This window comes from Haemaphysalis longicornis, unplaced genomic scaffold (assembly GCF_048455015.1).
Source record: "Haemaphysalis longicornis isolate Haplotype H1 unplaced genomic scaffold, Haemaphysalis longicornis Haplotype H1 scaffold_10, whole genome shotgun sequence".
NCBI classification, from domain to species: domain Eukaryota; kingdom Metazoa; phylum Arthropoda; class Arachnida; order Ixodida; family Ixodidae; genus Haemaphysalis; species Haemaphysalis longicornis.
In genome coordinates this window covers 98,398,407-98,422,550 of record NW_027526204.1, presented here as the reverse complement: position 1 = coordinate 98,422,550, position 24,144 = coordinate 98,398,407, and the positions used below count along the sequence as shown (strand labels likewise).

At 47.7% G+C, this 24,144-nt stretch overlaps 2 protein-coding genes across 8 annotated transcripts in view; both read left to right on the top strand.

Annotated features, from left to right (window-relative positions):
* The window catches only part of LOC144158924 (homeobox-containing protein 1-like), a 38,450-nt gene extending 18,851 nt beyond the window's left edge, over window positions 1–19,599 (top strand). For both annotated transcript variants that reach the window (XM_077690126.1, XM_077690125.1), the window contains 2 exons: window positions 7,208–7,300; window positions 11,289–19,599. In XM_077690126.1, the coding sequence (XP_077546252.1) occupies window positions 7,208–7,300; window positions 11,289–11,857 (662 nt within the window). In that variant the 3' untranslated portion in view covers window positions 11,858–19,599. The remainder of the gene's footprint in view (window positions 1–7,207; window positions 7,301–11,288) is intronic.
* A 2,489-nt stretch (window positions 19,600–22,088) lies between these two features.
* LOC144158922 (uncharacterized) overlaps window positions 22,089–24,144 on the top strand; it is a 233,401-nt gene continuing 231,345 nt past the window's right edge. For 2 of the 6 annotated variants that reach the window (XM_077690124.1, XM_077690122.1), the window contains exon 1: window positions 22,118–22,448. The gene's annotated coding sequence lies outside the window, so the exon portion shown is untranslated. Of the gene's footprint in view, window positions 22,449–24,144 lie in introns of all 6 variants that reach the window. The other 4 variants (XM_077690120.1, XM_077690114.1, XM_077690123.1 and 1 more) reach the window with 4 other exon arrangements.

Below are 24,144 nucleotides of genomic sequence, written 5' to 3'. Positions count from 1 at the left end.
CAATAACGAAACAGGGCAGCAGTGGCGACATCAAAACATGGTGGGCGAATGCAGAAACTTTCAACTGCCTTTGAGGATTGTCGTGTAGATCGGTGAAACTCCTTCCAGTTCGAATGACATTTGAAGTTTCGAAAGGCATTCGACTCAAATGTCCCTTCAAACGCTCGTGTAGCACAGGTATTATAGAGCTTTGTTCTTTTTCCAGGTGTTTGAGAAGCACTTTCTTTCAAGTTATTTTGTGACACCTTTGACCTGTAGAGATGAGAAAACTGGATGACTTCTTGAAGTTCCTCTCCAGCTGCGACGACTCGGGCCTGGTGCTATCCCGAGCCTTTTTCCAAACTGCCCTGCCTACCATTATCGTCCCACAACTGTTGGGCATGAAGGCCCTGAAAAGAAGCGGCTTCGTTTATAGGTAGAATCACTGCAGGAGACAGTAAAGCAGGCCATTGAAGCTCACGAAGAAGAGAAGAAAAAGGATAACATCAGCACTTTTGAGGACTTGGTCACCTCTCTGACAAATTTCCAGATAAACACCTCCTAGGCAAAACTTGCTACTCACGACAAAGTCCTCTTCTTAAACTCTGCGCCTCGAGGTGCGCCAACTGCATTTTTCTGTGACAGTGTCAGCTGATTCGATGGTGACAGTGCTTGTTGGCGACATGCTTGGTACCCTCTTGCGTGCTATGTGTTTGTGTGATCTGCAGGAGCTCGGCAAAGCCCTTAATTCTGTGCGAAGTTCAGCAGGCAACTTCTCGAACAGCGAAGAGCATTTGCAGATTGTCTTGAAGAAGACTGCGGAAACACCGCATGAACTAGCGTCACAAAAATTTCCCGCATGAGTGGCAAGTGGAAGTTGTTTTAAGTTCGTAAAACGACATGTTGACATTTTAACATTTTAGCATGTCGACATTGTGACATTCTATAACTTTTACACCTGTTGCTAACAGAAATTCAAGATATTTACTGCCCACAAAACTTAGAATTGTCATCAGGTTTCCTTCTAGGTGTAAAGCTGTGCAAGAGAAGAAAAAGATACAAGTGCAACAGGGCCACGGAATGACAAAACCGTTTGTTGTATGACGCACCGTTTGTTGTAGTGAAGCCAGCTTCCAGGCAGAGCTCACACTGATGACGTCACGCAAATCTGCGGAGGCCTTGAAAAAAAAGTCTAGGTGTGTTGGCAGAGCCCATCAAATTATTTTCAGAATTATACCAATTACAATCCTAGATCAGGTAGCCACGGGTCCCTTTTATTAAGTGGGATATAGCTCATTTGTGAGCAGTCTCAGGGGCTGTGTATTTATGAACATTTGTATACAACATACCAAGTGTTTGTTTCCACTGGAACAGTTTGATTGATAGGTCAAAAGTACAAAGATGGGAGCAGGCATAGCTTTTTATAGTGCACATTCTTAGGGCTTAATATTAAATTCGCATCATTTCTCAAATTCTTGCACTTTCACTACAAAAAAAAAGAGTAGTCGATGCTAATTGTTACCACAAGACCTTGCGTTAAGGGTGAAAGGTTGATTGATTGATTGATTGTAGGGTTTAACGCACGGATGCAATGCAGGCGATGAGGCACGCCACAGTGGAGGGCTCCGGATTAATTTTGACCACCGGGGGATCTTCAACGTGTGCCGAAACCTCGAACACACGGGCATTCTTGCTTTTCGCCGCCATCAGAAAAGCGTCCGCCGCGGCCGGGAATCGAACCCGCGACCTCGTGCTCGGCAGCACAACACTTTAGCCACTGAGCCACCGTGGTGGGTGAGGGTGAAAGGTAGGCTGTCATAGGAGCATCTAATTCAGCAATCAGGCATTGAAAGTTTTGTTGCCGTATTCCTCGCCACACCCCCATCAATCTTTTCGGGATGTATTTAACAGCACGCCTTGGGTGTAACCTGATAAAAAGGGTGGACAAGCCAGAGTGTGTCTTAAGTTCTTCTCTTCAACCATATGTCATCATCGTCACAGTAATCAAGACACTGCGGGAGGAATGCCTCTCCCATTGCATGGTGCAGCAGGTGTGGTTATCACTTGATTTCAAGCGGAACACACAAACTAAACGGTGCCTATTGTTTCTTTCCTGCCTCTAAGTTAGTGGGGAGCGGGTGCTACGTCGAGTGGCTGATTTCATATTTTTTTTCTTGCGACTATAAAATGATGCCCCAGCTGCCCCAGTTGATCGACGGACCTGCCAAAAAACTTCACTATAGATGGTATTGTGCTTCGGGCAACCGCGTTTTAAGTGGTAGACTTATGCATTGAGTTCTTTGGGAGGCAAACTGGTGGCCACAATAGCGTGCTATATCCAGTCCTGCACTATAAGTGGCTACATTATAAATGGTTGACACTGTAATCCGCAACACTAGCCTCTTTTCAATGACTGGAGGGACTAGTCAAATGTACTACAGTCAAACCCGACTATATCGAACCCGTTTACATCAAATTATCCTCTATATCGAACTATTTCTGCGCACGGAATGTAGTCTATGAGAATGTATAGCAAAAATTACGCTTACATCGAACAGAAATGGCAGCAACTACCGATATATCGAACGCCAGCGGCGCAAAAGTGCCCCCCCAAGTTGGCTTTCCCTCGCGGCAGAGGAGAAACCCATCGACACACCCTTGAAAAGTGGTTTAGCCCGGCGGTTCCTGTGCAGCTCCTTCACCTCGCTCTTTCTCCCTCTCTCTCTCTCGGGCTGCTTTACACGTCGGGAAGCCGCCGTCGACCCCCAACATAAAAATGATCCTGGCCCTCCCGCCCCGTTTGCTCAGACAGCCAATCACAGGCTGTTGCCACTCCAGTTCTCTCGTCGCTGGAGAGGCGCGCGTTGTTTTTTTTGCTGTATTTGCGTTCGGAGTGTTCGAATTGTCGGCGTGTGTTGGACTTGTAGTGTGTAGCCGCGATGGCTAGCAGGCAGCGAAGCTGCTTAAACAGAAGAAAATTCATGATTACTTCGTGCGGAAGTGGGTTTGTTTCATTAATAAAGTGCTTTCATAAACGGTAGGTGCTTTTATGCTGTCCAATTCTTCAGCATGCATATATCGAATTATGCCATATATCGAACTCGCGGGCGTTTTTTTGCGAGTTCGATATAACCGGGTTTGACTGTATTGGTATTCACACCATGAAGGACCTGCATTTCTTGATGGCAATGTATGCCAAATTTTTCACTGCTTTGCTGTCTTGTTTTAATCTTCCATATTTAATTTCTTTTGCCATTTCTTATGAGCAGGGTCCTAACAGCCTCAGTTACCTTCTTTTTTTTTTTTTTTTTTTGTAAATATGCTTGAGGAGCTCTGCATGCACTGAAGCAAAGGGCTCTCTTTTCAAAAGTATGTTTTTCAATTCACAGCCGGTTTTAACTGTGGAGCTCCTTCAGCTTCGTTTGGTGGCGTTAGCAAAAAATACAAAAAAAAACTGTGCTGCCTGTAAAGAGTGCACCACTGCAGATCGGGTGTTATAACAGTGAAGCCAGCTTTTGCACCTGTTTGAGTGTGCGTACGAGGGGTATACGCCTCGAGATTCGCGATCGCTGCGCCGCCTGCCGCCGCTTCTCCGCGGCGTTCGCGGGATTAGCGCTGCGTGGCTGATAGGTGGTCATGCAGTGTTTTGGTTCTCTTTCGCTTCTCTTTGCCTTTCCGCGCACTAAACAACTTGTTATGGTGACGTCTGTAAGCTAACTGCACGTTTAAGGCACTTAAAAAAAACAGCTGCGTCTTGGTAGAGCGCTCTAACGCCAACAAGAGCTACCCGGAGAGGCGGTTCTGCGCGCTTCTTCGCCGCTCTTGCGGGCGTCAGCGACGGCAGCAGCATATCACCGCTGTCACCTTCGAACACGTCAGCACAAGTGAATTCTATTTATTGAGGCCTCGTTTAGACCTGATATTGGCACTGTAAGAGGTTGGTTCGTTTTGCAGCGCAGATAACCAATGCGGCTTTGCTGCGAATATGTACGTCGTAGAAAAATATGTTTCGGGGATGTGATAACCCAATAGCTGACAAAAACTTGTGCCTTTTATGGGAATATAAGCTACGCGAAAATGTTAAGTACACTCAAAGGCTGTGCATTGTCAGATATGTGCCCACTCATGCCTTATAGTAAGAACCAACGTATATGTAATGAAACCACGAGAAAATGAATGGTCTGCAAGTCAGGAATAAATAGAATAGTCGTACGGGAATGAAAAAAAAACCGCGTGCAGCTTCTGAAATGCTAAAGACGCTTGTTTGAGCCAGGTAGTATTCACCAGACTAACTAGATGCGAAAAGCTCTGATATTTCGCTAGACATTGGGAGGGGAAGGGGGGGGGGACGGGAGGAGGACGCTCAACTATCGTTGTTTACAAATGCGGAGCGAAATCAACGAATGAACGTTTTATTAATCACACACACAAGCTGCGTGTTCACTTTTCGTCTGTTTTTCGCCTTCAACGAACGGCTGGTCACTCGGCGGTCTCATTTTTTGAAGAATACAGGGTAGGCAGTTCACGCGATACGAGGTGTCGTTGGAAGAGTTGATTGATTGATTGCAAGGTTTAACGCGCCGACACAACAGATACGATGAGGCACGCCGTAGTGGAGGGCTCCGGATTAATTTTGACCACCTGGAGATCCTTAACCTGCTCCGAAATCTCGTACACACAAGCTCGTTGGAAGAGTGTCGTATCTGATGAGGGTCTCTGATTTCGGTTTATGCTATATTCTGCAGTCTCCTTGTGTCATATGGCGATGTTTCGAAGAAGAGTTGCGTCACGGAGGCGGATTATAAGCCCATGTTCGCGCTTTTCGTGGAGGATAAATGTAACAGATGAATCTTTGCGAGCGCTCACCTCGGGACAAGACGTCCCAGCATTAAATTTGTCTTCGTGTGCTGACTCCGGAACGTAATTTTGCATTATCCATCGTACTTATTTGGTACAATGTTTGTGGAATTTATGCCACATTGGCTTGTTCATGGTACTGATCAATATCTGATTTGTGATATTGGCAGGCGTAACTTGCGTGCTGTCAGGTATGAGTGCTCCGCTGGATTTTGTAAGTGCACAAAATCGATTTACATCATAGTGTGTATGGCCGCAACATGACCATCGGAGGAAACACTGCTTACGGAGACACTGCCACTAAATTTCAGGGCAGCGGAATTGTAATCAGCTGCATGCAAATGCTGGCTTCGGGACGCTTGCCTGTGACACACGCCCGGCGCTCATATAGATCTCACTAAGATCGCGTCATACACGTCTCGTGAACACACCACGCTTGTAAACAGAGTGCCTGCTCCACGTTATTCGGTATTTCGAACGCGGACAAACGGTAAATCGCTGTCTTGAACGAGCCCCAAAAGCAACGGCGACAGGGGGAAGCGGGCCGGAGACTCCCGCGCCTGCTTTTGAAACGGGCCGCTAGGGGGATTTCAGTGGCGCCCCTACAGGCCGCGCTCGAGGCGTATATGCGTACGTGCACCCCTTGCTATCCTAGGTGATAGCCTTTCTTGGGCTACTAAAATGTAAAAGAAATTGACGAACCTTGCACTTGTGGTGCGAGTGCGAGGCTGGAGAAACCGTGGAGCAGGGGGTAGACCTTGCCACTTCCCCCCTGGGATCTGCTGTCAGTGTGGAGGACCGACCAGAACGGCCTTGAAAAATCCGGCTAAACTTGGCCTCAGCCCTCAACACTTGGCCTAGCCTAGCAAGAACATTGTGAAACCTAACAAAACTTAGCAAAGCCTAGCAAAATCAAGCAAAACTTAGCAATACCGGAAGAAGCTAAATGGACTCCCACCTCCACTGTTTCTCCAGCCTTGCACCACGTGTGCAAGCTGAGCCAATTGTTTATTATTATTATTATTTTTTTACTTTTCGTATTCGATTTTCACTCTCAAATTTGATATCCGCACACTCTGATTTTTGTTTCTCTTGTGCAGTTATTGCATAGAGCGAAAATGGTTCGATCCCAGCCATGGTGACTGCTTTTCTGATGGAGGCAGAAAGCGGAGACACCCGTGTGTTGAGATTTTGGCACACATTAAAGAACTCCAGGTGGTCAAAATTAATCCGGAGCCAGCCCTCCACTGTGGGGTGTCTCATAGCCCAAGTCTACCTTCGGCACATTAAAACCCATAATAATCAGCATAGAGTGAAAATATTGCAGTCCAATGCATGGCCCTGGTTAGTTGTGACTTTAAAACATGTGGACAGTTTTTGTGAAACTGTAGCCAGGTGATTGTTTTTGCCAGAGCTATGCCCAGACCAGAACTTTTTCTTTTTTTCTTTTTGAGCAAGCTGGTCCTGAACTGAGCTTAAAAGAAAATGCTTTCTACCAGCTTATGCCGCAACGTTTCAGGCAGCTCATGCAACTAAATTGGGCTCGGTAGCCTTTAAGGTATTCCCCTTTTGCATGTCATTATGATGATGATGATGATGATGATGATGATGATCGTAATCTTGCTCCTTCAGAGCACAAACTGCGAGGACCACTATGAACATAAAATTCATTCTTTAAAATATGGGCAGACAAGTTCTTTAAACAGTGTAACCGCTTGCCTAAATCTTTGTCACTTAAATTTTATGCCATCTATTTTTAACGCATATTTACTGTATTTTCTCAGCTTTGAGCACTTCCTCATTGTCCTGATTTTAGCAAGAAGTTTTAAAAAAGGTTGCTACTCTAAGGTGGATGTTTAGTTAAAACAAGTGGGAGCGTACGCTCGAGAAGATACGGTACATTAATTTTTCGAAGAATGTTAACGGGTGCAAAATTCACGCGTATTACGAGGGCAGTAAACAAGCACTTTTCTTTTTACTGTCAGCATGTTGGACTGTGTGACCTACAAAGTAGATGCATACGCTTCTCATTCATAGTGTTTCCACAAAAATAAAAAAAAAGTTCTCTTTATGTGGTGCTGGCGAAAATTTCTTGAAGGCTCAACTTTGGCCTGTGAAGTAAGCATATCTGGCAGTGACACGGGGAAGCATTTCACCGAGATGTAAGCTTTGTCTCAGTGAAAGTTTATCAGGAGGGACAGTGTGAAATAGCCTCCTGAATCCTGACAACAATTGCCTGGCGGAGAGGGTTAAACATGTGACTGTACCATTTCGCCTGCGGCGCAAGTTGCGTGCGTCGTTGGTGTGTGGGCTTACAAGACACCAATCAGTCTTGTGGTAATCTTGCCAATCTGTCTGTTTGTTGGTGCAGGCTCGAGCCGGTGCGGCTTCATGACGATAACCAATGTCAGCAACTGGTTCGCCAACCGACGCAAGAGGGAATTCCACCGCTCAGTTCCAACACGTACGTGGTGCACATTTCTCTACATCATGGTCATTGAAGAAATTGGCACTTGGCCCGCCATCGAAGTGGTTTTCTCTACAGCCTGAAAGTCACTGGCGTGCATGTTTTATGTGTGGTATTGAGTATTTTGGCTTTCCCGCGCAGATCGGACTGCAGACATTATTCTGTACACCGTGTTTACAAATCAGTTCAGTGTTACACTAGGCTGATGCGCACTTACGACGAAGACCGGTGTGCAGCACTGTGCAGTCACTGACTTCTCAGTTGTCAGAATTCCTTGTCGCACCATATTGATAACAATGAAACACGTCGGGGTGACCGAATGCAGTGTAACCTGCTCGCTGATGAAAACTGTCCTTGCATATCTGTTAGATGGTACCCAACTTCTGGGTTCACGGCTTTCAAGTTGGTTGCTTTCAGTGCACAGTCGAGCCCGGTTATGACGAACCCGATCGTTACGCTGAATTCGTTCGTTATATCGGCAGTTAGTTATATCTGCGCAAAAACACAGCGCGCATTCGGTCGGCACGCTGACGCTGCAGCGGACGTCACCGGCACACTGTTGGCAGTGTACCACTTTCCTGCCAGAATTGAATTACTGCACTAAACAAAGCTGAACGTGGGGGAAAATAGCTTGTAATGTGGGGGGAAACTTGTGCTGCGAATCATCATTTGCGCCACTTTTAAAAGCAGCAATCAAGTCTCAGCAGCGATTTGAATAATTTGAAACCGACGCCGTTGGTGCACGTGCTAGTCGGACCTCGCCCGCTTGACATGCACATTACGGGCACCGTGCACAAAGGCCCAACAACATGGATGCATAAAATCGACATACTTGCACAGTGATGGAGGCCTGTGGTGACATACGCCACTGTCTTTATGCCGACTTACGATGCCAGAGGGTGCAAGTAACTGCATAGGCGCCACAACGCGCGTGTTAGCCCAGCGTACTCCACTGCGCCGCGCAGTGTCCTGGATTGAGCTCTGTGGCGTACCAGTCCAACTATGTTTTGACTGAAATAATACAATTAGTGCCTATTCTCACAAAATTACATCTACTGAATGCAGAAACAACTAAAACAGTGCTTGCGACATTGAAAAACGTTAAAGGAATACTGACACAAAATTTTGAAGGCTAGATAACTTCAGAGATAGATTGGTGTGAACACACATACATCATCTGCAAAATATCAGCGGCGAATACAGCCTAGAACATATTTAAAATAAATTTTAAAGTGTGCGAAATGCAACCGAGCAGCTAGCGGAGGACCTCTCCCAATCGACATTCCCTGGATGGGGAGTACATAAACAACATTTAAACACGTCACGAGTTTGTGTTGGCCGCTTCTGCACTGCCAGCGTTTTTCGCCGGCTCGCAGCTCTTTTCGGAGGTCGGAACTTCGATCGTTGGCTTATCGGACAGCTGGCCATGACCTAAGTTCTACAGCGATGCCAGGAACTCTATTTTTATTACTTTTTATTACAATGAACACGAAAACATGCTGGCGACACAAAAAGCACACTGAGCGAGCCACACGGTCGCTGCACAGGCGGCGGCCACGGCCGCGAAATGGCGCAGGCCGGAGCAGGTAGCTCGAGTGATGGCTTCTTACCGCTGCACGAAATGGGACTCAAGTCCCAAACAAGGCAGCACATCAAAAAAGGAGTTATTGATGCGATCGCAAATTGCATTAAAAATCATCATGCACCGCTTACAAGAGGGGCAAGTGAATGTCCGCCACAGTGTTAAGCCTAACAGATCTGTCTGTAGGCAGAACTGTAGGGAGGCCTTCCAGCTGCTCCCTTTTGCGCATCTCACTGCCTCAAGTGTCGCACGTCGTTCTCTAGCCAAGGTAGCAATTTGCACTTGCGGCGGCTGCATCACGTCCATCCACGGTCGCTTTTTAATTAAGCAGCTGGCGTGATCAGTACATAGGGGCATTAGTAAAAACTGACGCCGAGTGGAGTCGACAGTGCTACGGCAGCTCTGTGTGGTTTTGTGTGGTCGAGTGGACAGATTTGTTTATACAAAATCCCACCTTTCGTGTTCCCCGCTGAAACCGAAACTGCAACTGGCCGCATTAACAGTGTCTCTAATCAAAAAACTATCGTGCGCTGAAGCAAATGAGATTTCCACACATGATAAATAGGTCATTACCTACTTATCACAACATAAAAAACAAGATGCAGAATTTTTGTTTCAGTGCCCATTTAAGAATTAACATGCTTACTTGGCGGGCACAAAACCCTCCGCTATATCTTGGCGTAAACTCCCTTGCTCGGATAGTTGCTCATTGCTTCGTGCGTTTTCTCCCATTGTCTGCTTTCCGTATTTCACAAATTACTTAGTTTTATCGCATAATTAACAGTTAAGTTGGCTTATCAATTAGCTTTACTTGCTATGCAATCACCGCCAGAGGTCGATGTCAACACCGTGCGTCCAAAGTTTGCGTCGATGTCTGCCTGGCTCGGACTTTGGTGTAACAGGTGCGTAGCAATGTATTTAGCGTACGCCGGAGTACACTAATTTTATGCACGCAAACATTGAGCTACATCGATGCGCGAGTATGTTGATTTTACACATCCATGTGGTAAGGCTTCGTGCGTCTACTCGAGAAAGAAAGCGCCGCTGGAGCAAGGTTGCAGTTTTGCGCTCCCTGGCGAAGCTCGTTGACAGTGGCTAGCTTAATTGCCATGTCGACTGCTCTCTTCTTAGAAACCGAAAAACCCAGTGTGCAGGCAGCAAGGTTAAACCTGCAAAGGAATGTAGACAGTTCACCTTGGCAGTAACGTCTAATGGTACACTTCCCATGCCAACCCGAAAAATAGCACAGCAATTACTGTAAAGCACGGATCACGTTGAGCTTCAGCCTTATACCACGAGTTCGCTTTTTTTTTTCCCTTTTCTATCCCCCTGGCTGTACTGAAGAAGCACGTGCAAGTGAACATGAATGGAGGATGCCTCAAATTCTTTTTCCTCCGTGTCCAGAACTCAAGCGTACCTTATTTAGTGGCTCTAGTGAAATCATTCTGCCAGTTTGTCTGCCCATGCAGGTGTTGGCGCCATGCCAACACTAAGCTTTTGCTCCTCTCACCTGTCGTCTTGCCTATTTTACCCGCTCTGTGCGTACAGCAGCATGTTAGGGTGTATTGGGTGGCCTGGAACCTACGACGGCAACGTCATTTTCTGCTTACATATTCCTTCACTCTTGTTTTCTATTGCTGGCTACTATCAGTTCTGGGGAAAAGAAGGTGGGGGATGGGGATCCCATGCAGTTCATCTGATACTTTGTGTGCAGGTAAGCCGATCGAAGTGGCGTCTGGGACTGCCTGCCTCAGTCAGGCGACGGTGGGTCATTCACTGTGCTGGAGCTGCACCCTCGCGCACATTCGTTGCATCTGAAACATAGTGTCATTGCCCGAGTGCATAAATTGACGGTCATGCTGTGTTTGTTATAGCTGTGGCTGTTATAAGTGGGCTTGACTGTATTGTAGTGACAGCACTGGAACCTGCATCTGGTACCCACGTGCACGTATGTGCACACATTTTATACATGGTATTCACTGAAAAGTTTCGCTGTCAATTTCTTCGCTTCGCAACGGTGGAAATGGCCACGGACATGGCTGAAGCGCCACGGACATGGCGCGGCTTGTGCCACTGCAGCCACAAGCCGCAGAAAAAAAAAAACACTGGCGTGCGTCATCTGCTCTGTTTCGACCCAATTCTCAACGGCAGTGTCAACAGAGATGTTATTAATCGCACTCACATTGGAGTCGAGGCATTACTTTGCGTTCGGTGGGGTAGAGTTCGGAGCGTCCAACACACATCATATGCTAAGCACGGACAATTACCGCCATCCCACAGAGCCCGACATAATCAGTGACGGTATGCTCTCATGGTTGCCTGCACGCGTGCCTCGCCAGTGAATACAACCTATAGACCGACCGGGCTCGGTGACACCCCCTTGCCATGTTCTTCTCCCCGCAGCGGATGCCTTCTCTCCGGGGCCACCCAACTACGGCAGCACTCCGACGGGCGGCGGCAACGGCGTGCGTCCCCTGTGGAGCGCAGACCTAACGATCCCTTCGCCGCACCACCCTTCGCACCACCACCCCCACCACCACCACAACGGGGGGGCCATGCACCCGACGACCATCAAGGAGGAGCCGCTGGACTTTGACACGGCCCGATCGTACGACCGTGAGGTGCTGCCCGACAGCGGGATGCCCTGGCACAGCGCGGACCTGGAGAGCGCCGTGGCCGCGCACGTGGCGGCGACACCCTTCGAGCCCGTCGGGGTGGGCCCCCTGGGACTGGGGCAGGAGCAACGGCCCCCCATGCACCACGCGATGGACAGCAACAGCCCCGTGACCAACCTGGGGCCCAGTGAGGGCTCCGTGATGACACCACACCAACACCAGCAGGCGCACCAGCAGGCCCACCAGCAGGTTCACCCACAGCAGCAGCAGCCACCAGTGTTGCACCAGCCGGTGAAGCAGGAAGGGAGCGACCCCTGGCCCCTCGCCAACGGGATTCTGGCGCAGGCGTGGAGATAGCTAGACGGGGGAGGCACCCCGTGAGTTAGCCGCGTCGCTGCCTCCTCTACTGGTGCCACTAGCGTGCTGCTTCTTTCCTCTTGAAGGGTCTTCGTGGGGATGCGCTTCACTTTTGTGACAGCGAATTCTACTGGTCGATCTGGAGGGGCTGTTCGTGCTCTGGCAGTTTGAATGCGAGGTTTTTTCAAGGCGTTGTTCCATACACTTCGTGGTTGCACCCACTCCATCGCAGTGCACCGGTTGTTGCACGCCTGGCGAAAAAATTGAAATTGTGTTGAACGTTCAGTGGCTGGCTGCATCCTCATTCTGGCCTTGCTCTTTGCACGTGGCGAAATGTCGAGGCTGTTTGCCGTTATGTACAATTGTGCTCAATCTAGTCGGGTTCACCTTGAGCAGTGGCACGTTGTTGGCCACATCAAATGAGTCGTGTACACCACACACAGCCTCATCGGTAACCGATCGTGGATTTGCTATGGCTGCCCGGTTGTTCTTGCATGTAGTCGAGACCTCGATATTGTGAACGTTGATCTAGCAGACTTTTTTTTGGTGTAACAGGTTTTTGTTTTTCAATCGTCGCAACTTGATTTTGCAGTTTAGCGAAGTAATTTTTCTCTCAAGTTTTGGCATGGCAAAGCCCCTGTGCATCACGTACACATAGCGCGAAAATTTGCAAGAACTCATGTGCAAAAAAAAAAAAGAAAAAGGGAAAAGGGCAAAAATTAAATCCAATAACGCAGCATTTGATGTTCGCTTTGAAACTTATTTGAAAAAAGTTTGAATTAATAAGCGAAGCAAATATTTAGAGTTAGGCTGCCTTTTGACCCCCCACCTCCCCCCCTAAAAAAGTGACACATATTTGGGGTGGGTTACCTTCGTAAGGCAAGCCTAAAATCTGTATTTGATTTTCTTTTCGGATATCTGCATTTTACACCTGTTTCTCGTGGACAGAGCTTGGTCGCTAACTGGAAGCTGCGTGAGATGAAGTGCACGTGTTGTTACCAGCGCTCAGATACGGTCAAGCACCGTACAAAATCGAATTACAGTAAACTCCCGTTAAGGTGAAGACCGCAAAAGACTTCGAACTTACTAAACTTTTGATTTCCCAAAAAGCGCTAGAACAGCATTGTTACTACTCCGCAACACACCTCCCTTTTTGATATTGTTCAGGATCTCGGCTTTCGTCACCAAGGGGAGCGTAACGACACGGATTGCCACAATAGTTGAGACTTATAGCTGAAATCGAAAGGTTGAGGGAATCAGAAGAGAGAGATGTGTATACTGCCTCAAGGTCAAACTAGCCTGCCATTTTATCAGCTGTTCGCTGCCCCAGTTACAATGGCACTGACACCACATACAGAGCGTGGTGCTGTTGTCGCGCTGGAAAATTTTGAATTTTACCCAGAAAAGATGGTCACCTCGGTGTTTTTCTATTCGAAATAAGTTCCAAAATTAATTGACGTAATGAGTTTTAGCTTCGAGTTGTCAAGCGATCTCTTCCATTGGATTGCGTGTTGTGTTGTAAGGAATAGCACGTTGATTTCAATTAGCTGAGCATACTAATTAAGCGACTTCGAATCATCGAGAGCCGACTGTAATAATAATGTCACAAACAGAAATCTTCTATTTGAGGCGCGACCTCCCTTGTTTTGCTATTGCCGGAGTTCAAATTAAGTGAAGCTTTCTTGTCTACGTTACCAGTGTGCCGTTGCCGTTCAAAGGCCTCACTCTGCGGTTCTGAAGAGGAGTGTGTAGACAGCAGTGACAAACGTGGAAGGCAAGGCTGCCTAGACGTCGGAGCACTGTTTGTGACCCATTAGCTGTCTGTGTGCATACCTTAAAGAAGTCATTTTAGCTGCACTTCAACTGTAGCCAAGGGTTATGTGATGGATGTAAGAGAACTTGGGAAATGCCTCTAGTATCCCAAACACATTACAAAAAATGTGATGGAAAAGGTGTTTCTAGAAAATGCGTTGACAGCGTTGCTTGATTCTTTGCCGTTACGGTGGTTAAATCTGGCAAAATGCGGTGAGCAATTTGTTTTTGACTCTCCGATGGAAGTGTGAACGAAATTATCGGTGCAGGAGGCGAATACAGCTTGTTTCCAATAAATTTCAACTTTGTTGTAAGCCACAGTGGGAGGGCTCTCAAAGACCATGCAGTTGACATTGCGAATGAATCGAGCAAGTTGTGGCGCACGGTTGATGTCCATTGCTAGGTCCTTTTTCCGGTCAACAATTTCGTTTCCTGCAGGTTGTTGGTTGGGCAGAGCTGTACCCAAACCAGTTCTTTGCTGTGTCATCAGCCGAGCTTCTTGGAATCTGGTCGCTCCACTTTTTGTTTCATTGATGAATGCCTGTCCAGTTGAATATGAGCAATTCTTTGCAGAAGTCAGTTGCTCACTCCAGATTTGCCAGTGGAATTTGCCATCAGCATCGTTTTTATAGTGACCGCACCGGTCTAGTGATCTGACCAATGTAGGTGGGTGAGCTGGTGCTTTTGTTGGATGCTGTCCTTACCTGAGGGGGCTAGTCCTAACGCTGACATTGTGATGAAGCAGCGTCCAACAAAACGGCGCATCAGAAGGACATCACAGTGGAAGGGCGGTGCAACAACAAGCTTGACCCGTTTATAGCTGGGGAATGACGTTTGCTAGGAGTGGTTGTGACAGTTTGTAAGGCAGCTAAAGCACCTTGGGGTGTCCATATTACTTTGATTGTTAGCTGGGTAAACGCGCCGCCTGAAAAAAGACCTGCTGCCATATCAGCTGCGGTCGTTTGCGGTCGACATGGCTGTTTATGTACGGGAAAATGGTGGCGTTACTGCGCGGGGTTTCGCACTTTGCAGTAAGTTGAGTAGGGAGGGTTACCGGTACGACTTTTGGTGCTACAGAAAGCGACAGGTATGAAATGGAGGAGAGGAGTTTGCCCAGCCATTTCGTGCCCCTCGACCGAGACAAAATAGCGCTCGCACGGTTTGCTTCGAGCTGCAGTGTTTTGTCATTGCTGATTGAGTTTTAAAGGGGCCATGGTGTGAGCTTTCTGCGTGGTGTAGAGGGCACGGTGTAGTACTCACCTGTACTCTGAAAATGGTGTATTCAAAACTGTAATTTTCTATTGTTTATTATGCTGTTTGAGTGTAATTCCTTCGCAGAAATTTTTTAGAAAGGCTGTGAATTGTGTTTTGGGTTAGAAAATCGTGGTGCGCTTCATCTTTAAATCAGGGACGCTGTCCGTAATTTGCGAATTTTTTTCCGGGCTGTTTTTTTGCTGGTTTTAGCCACCACCGCATTGCAACTTGAGTGCAGAAGTTTTTTTTCGTGTGACGATTTCCCAGCATCGTATCGTAAGTGCCGACGTTAGGAATGCGTCGACAATGGACTGTGATCATGGGAGCTGTCGTGTTGTGCCGGGACGTGCTTCCATCAGCTTTCGTCTACCAAATGCCTCCTGGATAACCTTGCTTTTTAGGTTGGTGTATCATTATGGTTAGGGATATGGAGGGATAATATGTGCTGGGTGCAGCCGTTAGTGCAGTGAAACCTTGTTGGAGCTTAGTTGTAAAACGAGGAACGTCTTACTTAGTTGGAGAAGCTGATCTTGGACATCGAGGGGAGTATCTTGAGGGCATAGCTTAAGGATGCTTGAGGTAATGGCCGCATCACAGCTGTTAGAATGAGTATTTGTGCCAACATTCAGCTTAATGGTGCATTGGACATCTACAAGTGGATTCGTAATCACGATGGGTGTAGCATGATTGAGCCTTTAAAAATAGAAGCTTTGAGGTCAGGTGGAGTGTGGGGTGAACGCCCCAGGCCTCTACTCACAGCCGAAAGTTGCTTCCATGTATTGGCATGACCTCTTAGGATCACTGCGTTCTAGCGTGGACTCAGCTGTCGACTTTGACAGTGGTTGCAGTGCATGCTGGTCTAGATTGTGCTCGACACCCGGTAACGCATAAACACCCAAGAGTGCACCGTTCTTATGCCGGTTGTAGTGCACTGCATTCCGTGTTCCCCCGGTTTCGCTGTCTTTCATCAAAGGTGTGGCTGTTCCTCGTCGCAGTGTGAAAAGAAAACAGTACTAGAAATCGAGACGTAATGACAGATACCCTTCCCGCAAATAGAAAAACCAGGCAAGTAGAGTGTACTTCATCCGAAGGGTGTTCGTACCGTTCGTTGTCTAAAGCTTGATAAGATACAAGCGCGCTTTCCCCTGCGGGACATAGCTCTGTCCGTAGGTTGCACCAATCGTAGCACAGTCAAAACAACCGCACCGTCATGGTCATCACTCTCGCATGTCACATCACTGTAACAGAGCAGATGTACGCGAATTTGCTCAACTACCCGAGTTGCTTCTTTTTAATTTTTTCGCTGTTAGAACATCGCTCTGTTTACCGCAGCCTCAATTTTGTTGTGCATGCAATAACTGCGCCTGACAAGTTAGAATCGTTTTACCTGAAAAGGTGTTTTTTTAGTGCATGTAAGATGCATGGGCATCGTGCATGCTAAATGCTAAATGCCACCGCAGCATTTTTAGTTAAGTTATTGTGATGTGTGGCCCTGTTTTGCTATGGTGGGCGCGAAAGCACAAAAACCTTAGTATACAATACGATGGAACGGAGGGAACAGACCGCAACCAGATTGCCTACATGTGCTTGAGTCTTCGACATGCCTATTCATGCCGGCCGACGACGGCATAAGCAGGCGTAACCTGTGATGAGGAGCTTGGCTGTGATGCTCCACGGACGATGACGAGGTTAGTACTGCCACGTGCGTTCCTGCTTGCGGGAGGCACGGTGCCTTGTATTGTTGCCAGTGGTTGGTGTGTCGGTTATCTGTTACAGATACGAAAAAGCCCAGTGTGTGTTTGTAGCTGTAGGCCGCGGGTTGTGATAGGGCCACTGCGTGTGTGCGTGTTTACAAGAGTGCGTGGGTAGGCGAAAGTGATCGAATTGTCAAGTTGCCGTGAGTGGAAGGACTTTCACGCGCTTGTACGGATGGATGAATGGTGTGGTGGAGAAAATCATGGGTGAGGGGACGATAGAAGCGTCGTCGTAGAATTTAAATTGGTGCGAACGGCCGGAATTGTTTAAAGGCTTGAGGAGAATGGGCGTTGTCTACGGTTAGTGGCGCTCCTTCTGTGCAATATTGAAGATTTTTGGGAAGCAAGCAAAAAAAGAGAAAAATGTGAGACTGTTCTGAGCTGAAGTGCGTTGAAAAGATTTGAGAAGATTTGAAATTTGAGCTGTTGCACTCTAATTTAAATGAGACGTGGCTAGCTGTGGGCACCTCTTTGGCGTTGCACCCACTCTAGGTCGTAGTTCACTTTCGTCTAATTTGTTGACTGCCATTCTGGATTGTGTTGGCTAGTGGGCCTATTTTATGGCTTGTAGAGGAAAGAGCATGTTGCCACAGCACATAGATGCCTGTGCTATGGGTACCACAACTGTTTCTGCTCATAGATGGGCGTACCAAATAGGATCGCCATAACGTGCCCTTTTTTTACTGCTCCCCTCTTTTTTCTCGGTGCCTACCTAACCCACACTGCGGTGTTTTGTTTACTTTGGTTGTTAAAACCTGAGTGAAATAGTGTTTCTGTCGTACTTTTGTGTAAAGAGCCCCTGATTCCGAGCCAAATGTCTGCGTATCGGTCTCTCATGTGACTCGTTTGCTGGCGTATGTGTTGTCAAGTTTTAGATGTGTCATTGTCAGGTTTTTTTTTCTATTTGGTTGGCTAACCGGAAACTTTTTGTCTCAACCTGGTGTCTGTGCTACCCCAGTGTCTTTTATGCCAGTCTTTCGCGTTTAGCCTAGCAGCACAGCTGATGTTTAAAGAAATGAAATTTTCTTTTTCAGTATGTTCGGGCTCAGTTTTTTTAAGGAGACATGAGAAATCATTTCCACTTAAAGCTAAGAAGCAGGCTAATTTTGTTTGTGATGTATGTGGAACGTCTAATCAAAATGTTTGCATGGTTGTGTTGATAAGTGCGCTTTCTAGTTTGGCTCTGTTTCATTGTCTTGTTTCGAAGATTGGATATGAAGTGTTTTCGCGTTGGGGTTGCGTAAACACAGTTTTACTAACACCGCCGCTCTTCAACGCGCAAATAGGGCTTACGGGGATAAGTGCATTTGTCTGTCTGTAAATAGTAAGCTGTGTTTTCCAGTCGTGTGATAAGTGTTTCAACTATCTCACATACCCCCACCAATCTCTTTGACGGGGTTGTCACCGCACATTGTTGTGATTTGTGAACGAGTGTTATCGTCGCACTGCAATCGGTAAACAGCACACTCCAGGGTTAGCGTCTCGCTATAGGAGCGGGGGTTTTTCGCACGGGCATAGATTTGTTAGCTGATCACAGTACAGCAATACAATCACTGATGCCGTTCACATTCATTTCTGCCAGCCTTTAGCTGTTAGCATTTCGAGAACTTGGGAACCCTTTTTCTTGCACCAACTAGAACTCGCACCACATGCCTGATCTGTATTCACGAAGGTAGGTTTATGTCCAAGCGCTGCGTTTTTAAACTGACCGGAGAAATTTCACATAACAGTGGTGACGTGGTGCTACGTTCAGCCGGTGACAGACCGCAGCTAGTCGTCAAACTCGTTCGTTGTTTGGGAGTCTTGTCGTCGTCGCACATTTTTCAGGAGCAGGCGTTAAGCGTTGACCACACGGGGTGATTAATCTCCCAAGCGACACGACAACAGTTAGATGACAGCGAGCTGTCAAGGTGTACTGTCGTTGCAGTGCATGAGGCGACAGGTGTCAATGCCTTTCCGCCAAACCTTGACCCATGCCGGTAACACTGTTGAGGATGATTGGTTTTCATAATCATAGTGAACCATCATCATCGGGATGATGATGACAATCTACGGAGACGCATGTTGCTGTCGTCGTCATTTCTGTCGCCAGTCGTGTCGCGTGTTTCTGTCGTCTCGTGTTGTCAACGCTTTCAGGCTCGCGCTCTGTCCTATCTCGTAGTCGCAACGCACGTCCCTTCCCCGTCAGAAAAGTACAATTGCTGGCCGTTCACAAAACCATGGTGCTGCATTTGAGCGCGTGTGTGTGTGTGTACGTGTTTGTGGCCCGCAATATACTGTCGTCATCATGCTGTTTTGGACATTGTTCGGGTGAACGTGGAGGGTGTCTTCATACGTGGTCAAGACACCTGCGATTGTGATAGGTACGTACAATAACTGAATGTACAAGGAAGGTTCGCTGCGATGGTTCTTGGCGCTCATCACTCTAGGCGTGTCACGTTGAGGCACTTGGTGACTGCATTTGTCGTCACTGTTTGTAAAAACTTTGTTTTTTGATCGCCACTGTGGATTTTATTCGTGCATGTCGTCAGGGTAAAAAGTGTGTAGTTATATTTTGTACGGGATAAAAGCATTATGTTCGATGATTTGTTTTCAGCTCTTTGCTGGAATATTTTGAAACCTCGGAAAGAGCTTGTGCATTAAGAGCTGTACTACATGTTGAAGAAACTCGTTTCTCTCTGTCTAAACATCTACAATAAGCTTTTGCTATTCTTATTGTTCTGGTGTGCAGCAGAACGCACTTCGTCGTCATCTGCCCGCTAGGGTCGCCCTAATTTTCCTCTCGCGTTTCTCCCGCGTTTCGTCGCACTTACTCTTCACTGTGTGTGGGCGATCTGTCTGTGATTTCAGTCGAGGCCATCTACGAAACCACTCACTGAATGTACATTGCCGTATTAAAGTTTTTTAATTGTGCAGTCTCAACGTCATTTCTGTGCAGCTCTGGTGCTCAGTATGCTGGCATGCTTTGATCGCTGTAGGGTTGCATCTGTGTGTCAGTTATTGGCAAGAAGACCTCTCGACATGCACCTTATTCGTTTGAAATTGTGGGCAGTTCGAATGGGCCACCTCATTCAGGTCAAGCAACTAGAAGTGTTTTTGTGGTGGTAAGCCTACCAGTTCGGAGGAGGATTTCGTTTCTGCATCATCAGGCGCGGGTCGTGGCACAGCCAAGGAACTTGTCTGTGGACGTATGCTCGAAAGAACGATGCTGCGCAAATGAACCATAACAGCAGTGTTGTGGTTTTTCGCGAAATTAATGTTGGTGAGTTCGTGGAATCAAGTTGCCGCAGCAAGTGTGCAGCTACAGTATAGAGTCTCGGCATGAAGGCCCAGATAGCAACTGACTGAGGGTTGTCTTAGTGCACGCTTCAAAGTGGCTTTGAATATTATCTTGTCCTGCGAATCCATACGGTGAGGCTTTGATAGGTGGAGACGGTATTGCAGAGGTAGTTGCAAAAACTTTGTTGTAAAAGACGGGATTGTTGTAAATGAAGATGAGGAGAGCTGGTTGTAGAAAAAATTAAATATCCCGCCTTATTTTTTTAATACTGTACAATACAGTCATTAACCATGGTTAAGCAATTGCAAAGAATGACGTGTATAAGGCCAGAAGCTAAAGGTGATTCAAATTTGTCATTTAGGATGGCTCGTCTACTCTAAAGCTGAACGAGGGTATTCCGTTGGACTTTCATTAGTTGTACCTTCGTTTGATTCAATTTCTACCTACGTGGCCATGGAATTTGACTTGACCTGCCTTGACCGTGAATTGCGTTTGAACAGAGTACCGATCAGGTGGTTTTTATTCGGCTTTTACAGTTTTCAACGCTGAAATTGTGTAGAATGACATACTCGTTCTCGTACTTTTGGTGTGCAATTAACATCGTGGAGCACTTTTCGAGAACCATCAGTAGCCATTTCAGCGATTCTTCTTGCTCTAGTTGGCTGGTGCTTTAACCATAAAATAAAGAAAAATCGCCTTAAATTTCTCTTACAGTGCAGTTGTTTTACCTGCATTGTTCAAGAGATAGCTGTGTAGCTCACTTAATCACTTGTGGTGTCAATATTCACAGAACAGTCATTGTCGCCGTCGACACGGGAGATGGGCGAAGAAGCCAGTTGTTAAGCATCACAATTCTTAGCAATGATCCTCGCCATTGTAGTCGTCTCATCTTTACCAGGGCATGTGATTGGACACGGGTTTGCACAGTTGGCTTCGTTAAGATGTCTGTCGGTGGTCAAAAGTAGTCGTCGGCATTATTGTCATCTCCGTGAATTTGGAAGATTGGCGGAGAAGGTAACCGTAAACTGTTGTAATTGGCAGCATTGCTCTTGTATGTGGCTTTTGGCACGCTTTTACAACATGGGGGTGCTGTGTTCCTCTGCTCGGTGACATTTAGCCGTCTATTTTATTGCAAGTGAAAATAACCGACAGCTGCACTAATTTGGTTACCCCTTTCCTCCTCCTTCCCTAATCGTCTGCTACCATTTTTTTTAATTACTTCGACACGATAATTCAAATGTTCATTTTTACGCTATGTTATCCAGCACGAAACACTAGCTTGAGTGACTTTTTCGGCAAACAAGACCTTCCGTTATCGTCTGCCAACATTTTTATTTTTATCACTTTGACTCGATTACTCGAAGCTTTATTTTCTTGCAATTTTATCAAGCTGGGAAACATTAGCTTAACTGAATTTTTCGGGAAACAAAATCTTCTGAATTCGTCGCCACCTGTCCCGTCTGTTCGTAATGTCCGCTCTCCCGGTTCTTAATTTTCTTTTCTTTTTTTTTTTTATTTTGGTTTGCTGCGTTTGAATGGCAGTGCGGGTATTCAGATTTACCTGTTGCAGTTCTCAGCTAAATATTAATTGTTCGACTTCACGCTGTTCTGAACCAGTGGGAAAGTCAAGAGTTGAAATGTCCAGGTTGTGAGCGCGCGCGCGTACGCGCGTCATTTTGATGCGCTTTCTCGATTCCCCGAAAACGCTCGCGAAGTCCGCGATGACGAGCTTGCAGATTTTTCGACGCTTTCCGGAAGGACCAGAGCAGGGGTATTGACTCCTGATAGAACGGGCCACCTCGCTTAAGCGAAGAAAGCTTGCGACATTTGCAATGCTTCGTCACCTCGAGTTCGTGAAGTACGGAAACCATCGCAGTTTCCGCGCGTACATATCAATTTCGTGGCAACCCGGTCGTACATTTCACCTGTTGCTGGGCAGCGACAGCATTCCAATCTCGCATCGCAAGTAGCAGCAATTCAAAACCACGGAGCAAAAAATACCACAAAATGAAACGAAGGGGAAAGAAAAAAGAAAAAAAAAACGCGAGGAGGGTAAGCCCAACCGAAACTGAAACTGGGCGGCTGAGGAGCACTAATCGTATGCGGACCCGCTCTCCGCACGGCGCCGAAAATTCCTCCAAACCCGCATTTTTTATTTCCTCCTTTCACGTAGCCAGCGTTTCGTTGGGCAAGGTCGGCTGAGATCTCTCGTTTTCGAACCGAATCGCGGGCCAACTTTTGGGGCCAGTTCGCGAGCTCATCGGGGCAAGTTCCCCCTTTTTCTTGCTTTTCGTTACGTGCCGTTCCTCCAACTCCCGGCGCCGCGCGTTGACGTTGTTTAAAGATGGCGGCATCCATTATTAAGGTTTGCGTTAGCGAGTCCGGATAATTTAGCCTGAATTGGTGCATCGCCATGGCTTAGTTTCGTTACAAATGCGTCGACCGAGTGAAGCAGGAGGTGCCGGACGGAGCATCGGGGTCGCCGGAACCGGTAAGCCTCTCGTGTTTCGCACGTTTTCTCGGCCGCTGCGGCCGCCGCGGCGCCCTCGGGAGCGAAATATTTTGGTTACTCCATTTTTAGTAATCGCTTTTTATTCCCAGATCGGTTTGTTCGCCGGGGGGCCGTCCGATCCCAGTCCTAGCCTACCAGCCATGATGTGGAATTCTCGGCGGCCCCCAGCTCGGTGCCGAACAGCGCGCGCCGAGCGTTTTTGCTCGTGCCGACGGCACGACGCCGAGTTCGCTTTTTAAAAGGGCGCGTTTTGGACATTTTTCTTGCTGCTTCCCCGGCAGCCCCTCTCGTAGCGTGAGTCGCGCTGGCCCATTTTTCTTTGCGTTTACTGCTTGCCTTCGCCGACGCGCGTTGGCAGCTCGTTTGGCGAGAGGAAGTGTTGTTGATAGTTGGCGCTGGTAATGGAAAGAAACAAAAACGCGCTGGCACGTTTGGTTGCGAGCCAGTTCGCGGACGTCGCTCGCTCGGCCCGTTCGCCGATCGCACGCAGCTCGTGATACGAGCTGTCACGCTCGGAATCGGCTCCTGCTCGCGGAAGCGGCGTCGAGCGTTTGCGAGCAAAGGCGAAAAGAATCGCAGCTCGGATTTTTCCGTCCGCTGCTCGCCGAAAGCGAAACATAATAAGCGAAAGCCAGCACTGAAGAACGTTCGGCGTACGGGTCAGCCCGACGACGACGGTCGTCGTGCTGTATGACTACAGCGTGAATTCGCTTAACGCGTTTCGGGCCGTGTATATCCTTGGGGTTCCTTAGACCTTGCCAAATCGCGTGTACGCGGTGACGTCGTTAATTGACAAGGCTCGGGAAAGTGTGAACGCTAATCCTGGAACGCTTCGGGCCGCACACTTCGGCGGCGTGGTTTGCCGAGAGGTTTCGAAACACGGCAATCCAATCCGCTTCCACGGCGCGGTTTCGAGTCGCTAGGACAGGACGCAGCACCATATCCGCCGCTCTCGTTAAGCTCGCAGGTTACAAGTTGTGAACTACGCAGCCGACTGATCCGCGCGCCTGGGCTAACACCAGCGGGGAAGAAAAATGCGAATAAATGAAGGGATGAAGGTAAACAAGGAGTTCTACAGTGGCGCGCGCTGTGCCTGATAGATTGCACGAAAGCAAACGCGCACACGGCCGGTGCAATTTCGCTTTTGATTGCGCGCGGAAAAAAAAAACCGTTCTTTCCGCGCCAGGCTTAATTCGTTCTGTTAGGTTCCCCCCTGCGCGCTCCTTTATTCTTTCTTTCTTTCTACCCCTGCAGTTGTTGGGCGGCGCAGCTACAATGTATCTCTCCGGCGGAGCCGCTTTGCCGTTTTTTTTTTTGCTTCCTTTGTGTCGTCGCTACGTAGGCTGCGCCGTCGTTTGGGCGCTGTTTTCGGAAGGCGAGCTCGCGTGCCGCGTGGTACTGGGCACATCGCGTCACGTTTGTATCGATTTAATCATTTATAGCGTCGACGTCGCATGCCGGGCCGTGCCTTGCGCTGCTAGTTCTGCTGGCCGGCTTCCGCCGCCTCCTCTCCCCGACTCTCTCTCGCTTTTCTTTTTTCTGTCGTCTGCGTTTGTTCAAGAATTCTTTTTATTCCCTCCCGTTTCCCCTCCCCTGCTCAAAAATTTCGTTTCTCGCTCCCTCTCGCGCTCTCTCTCGCCGCGTGTTTTATCTTGTATTCAGCCCGGCGTAGAAA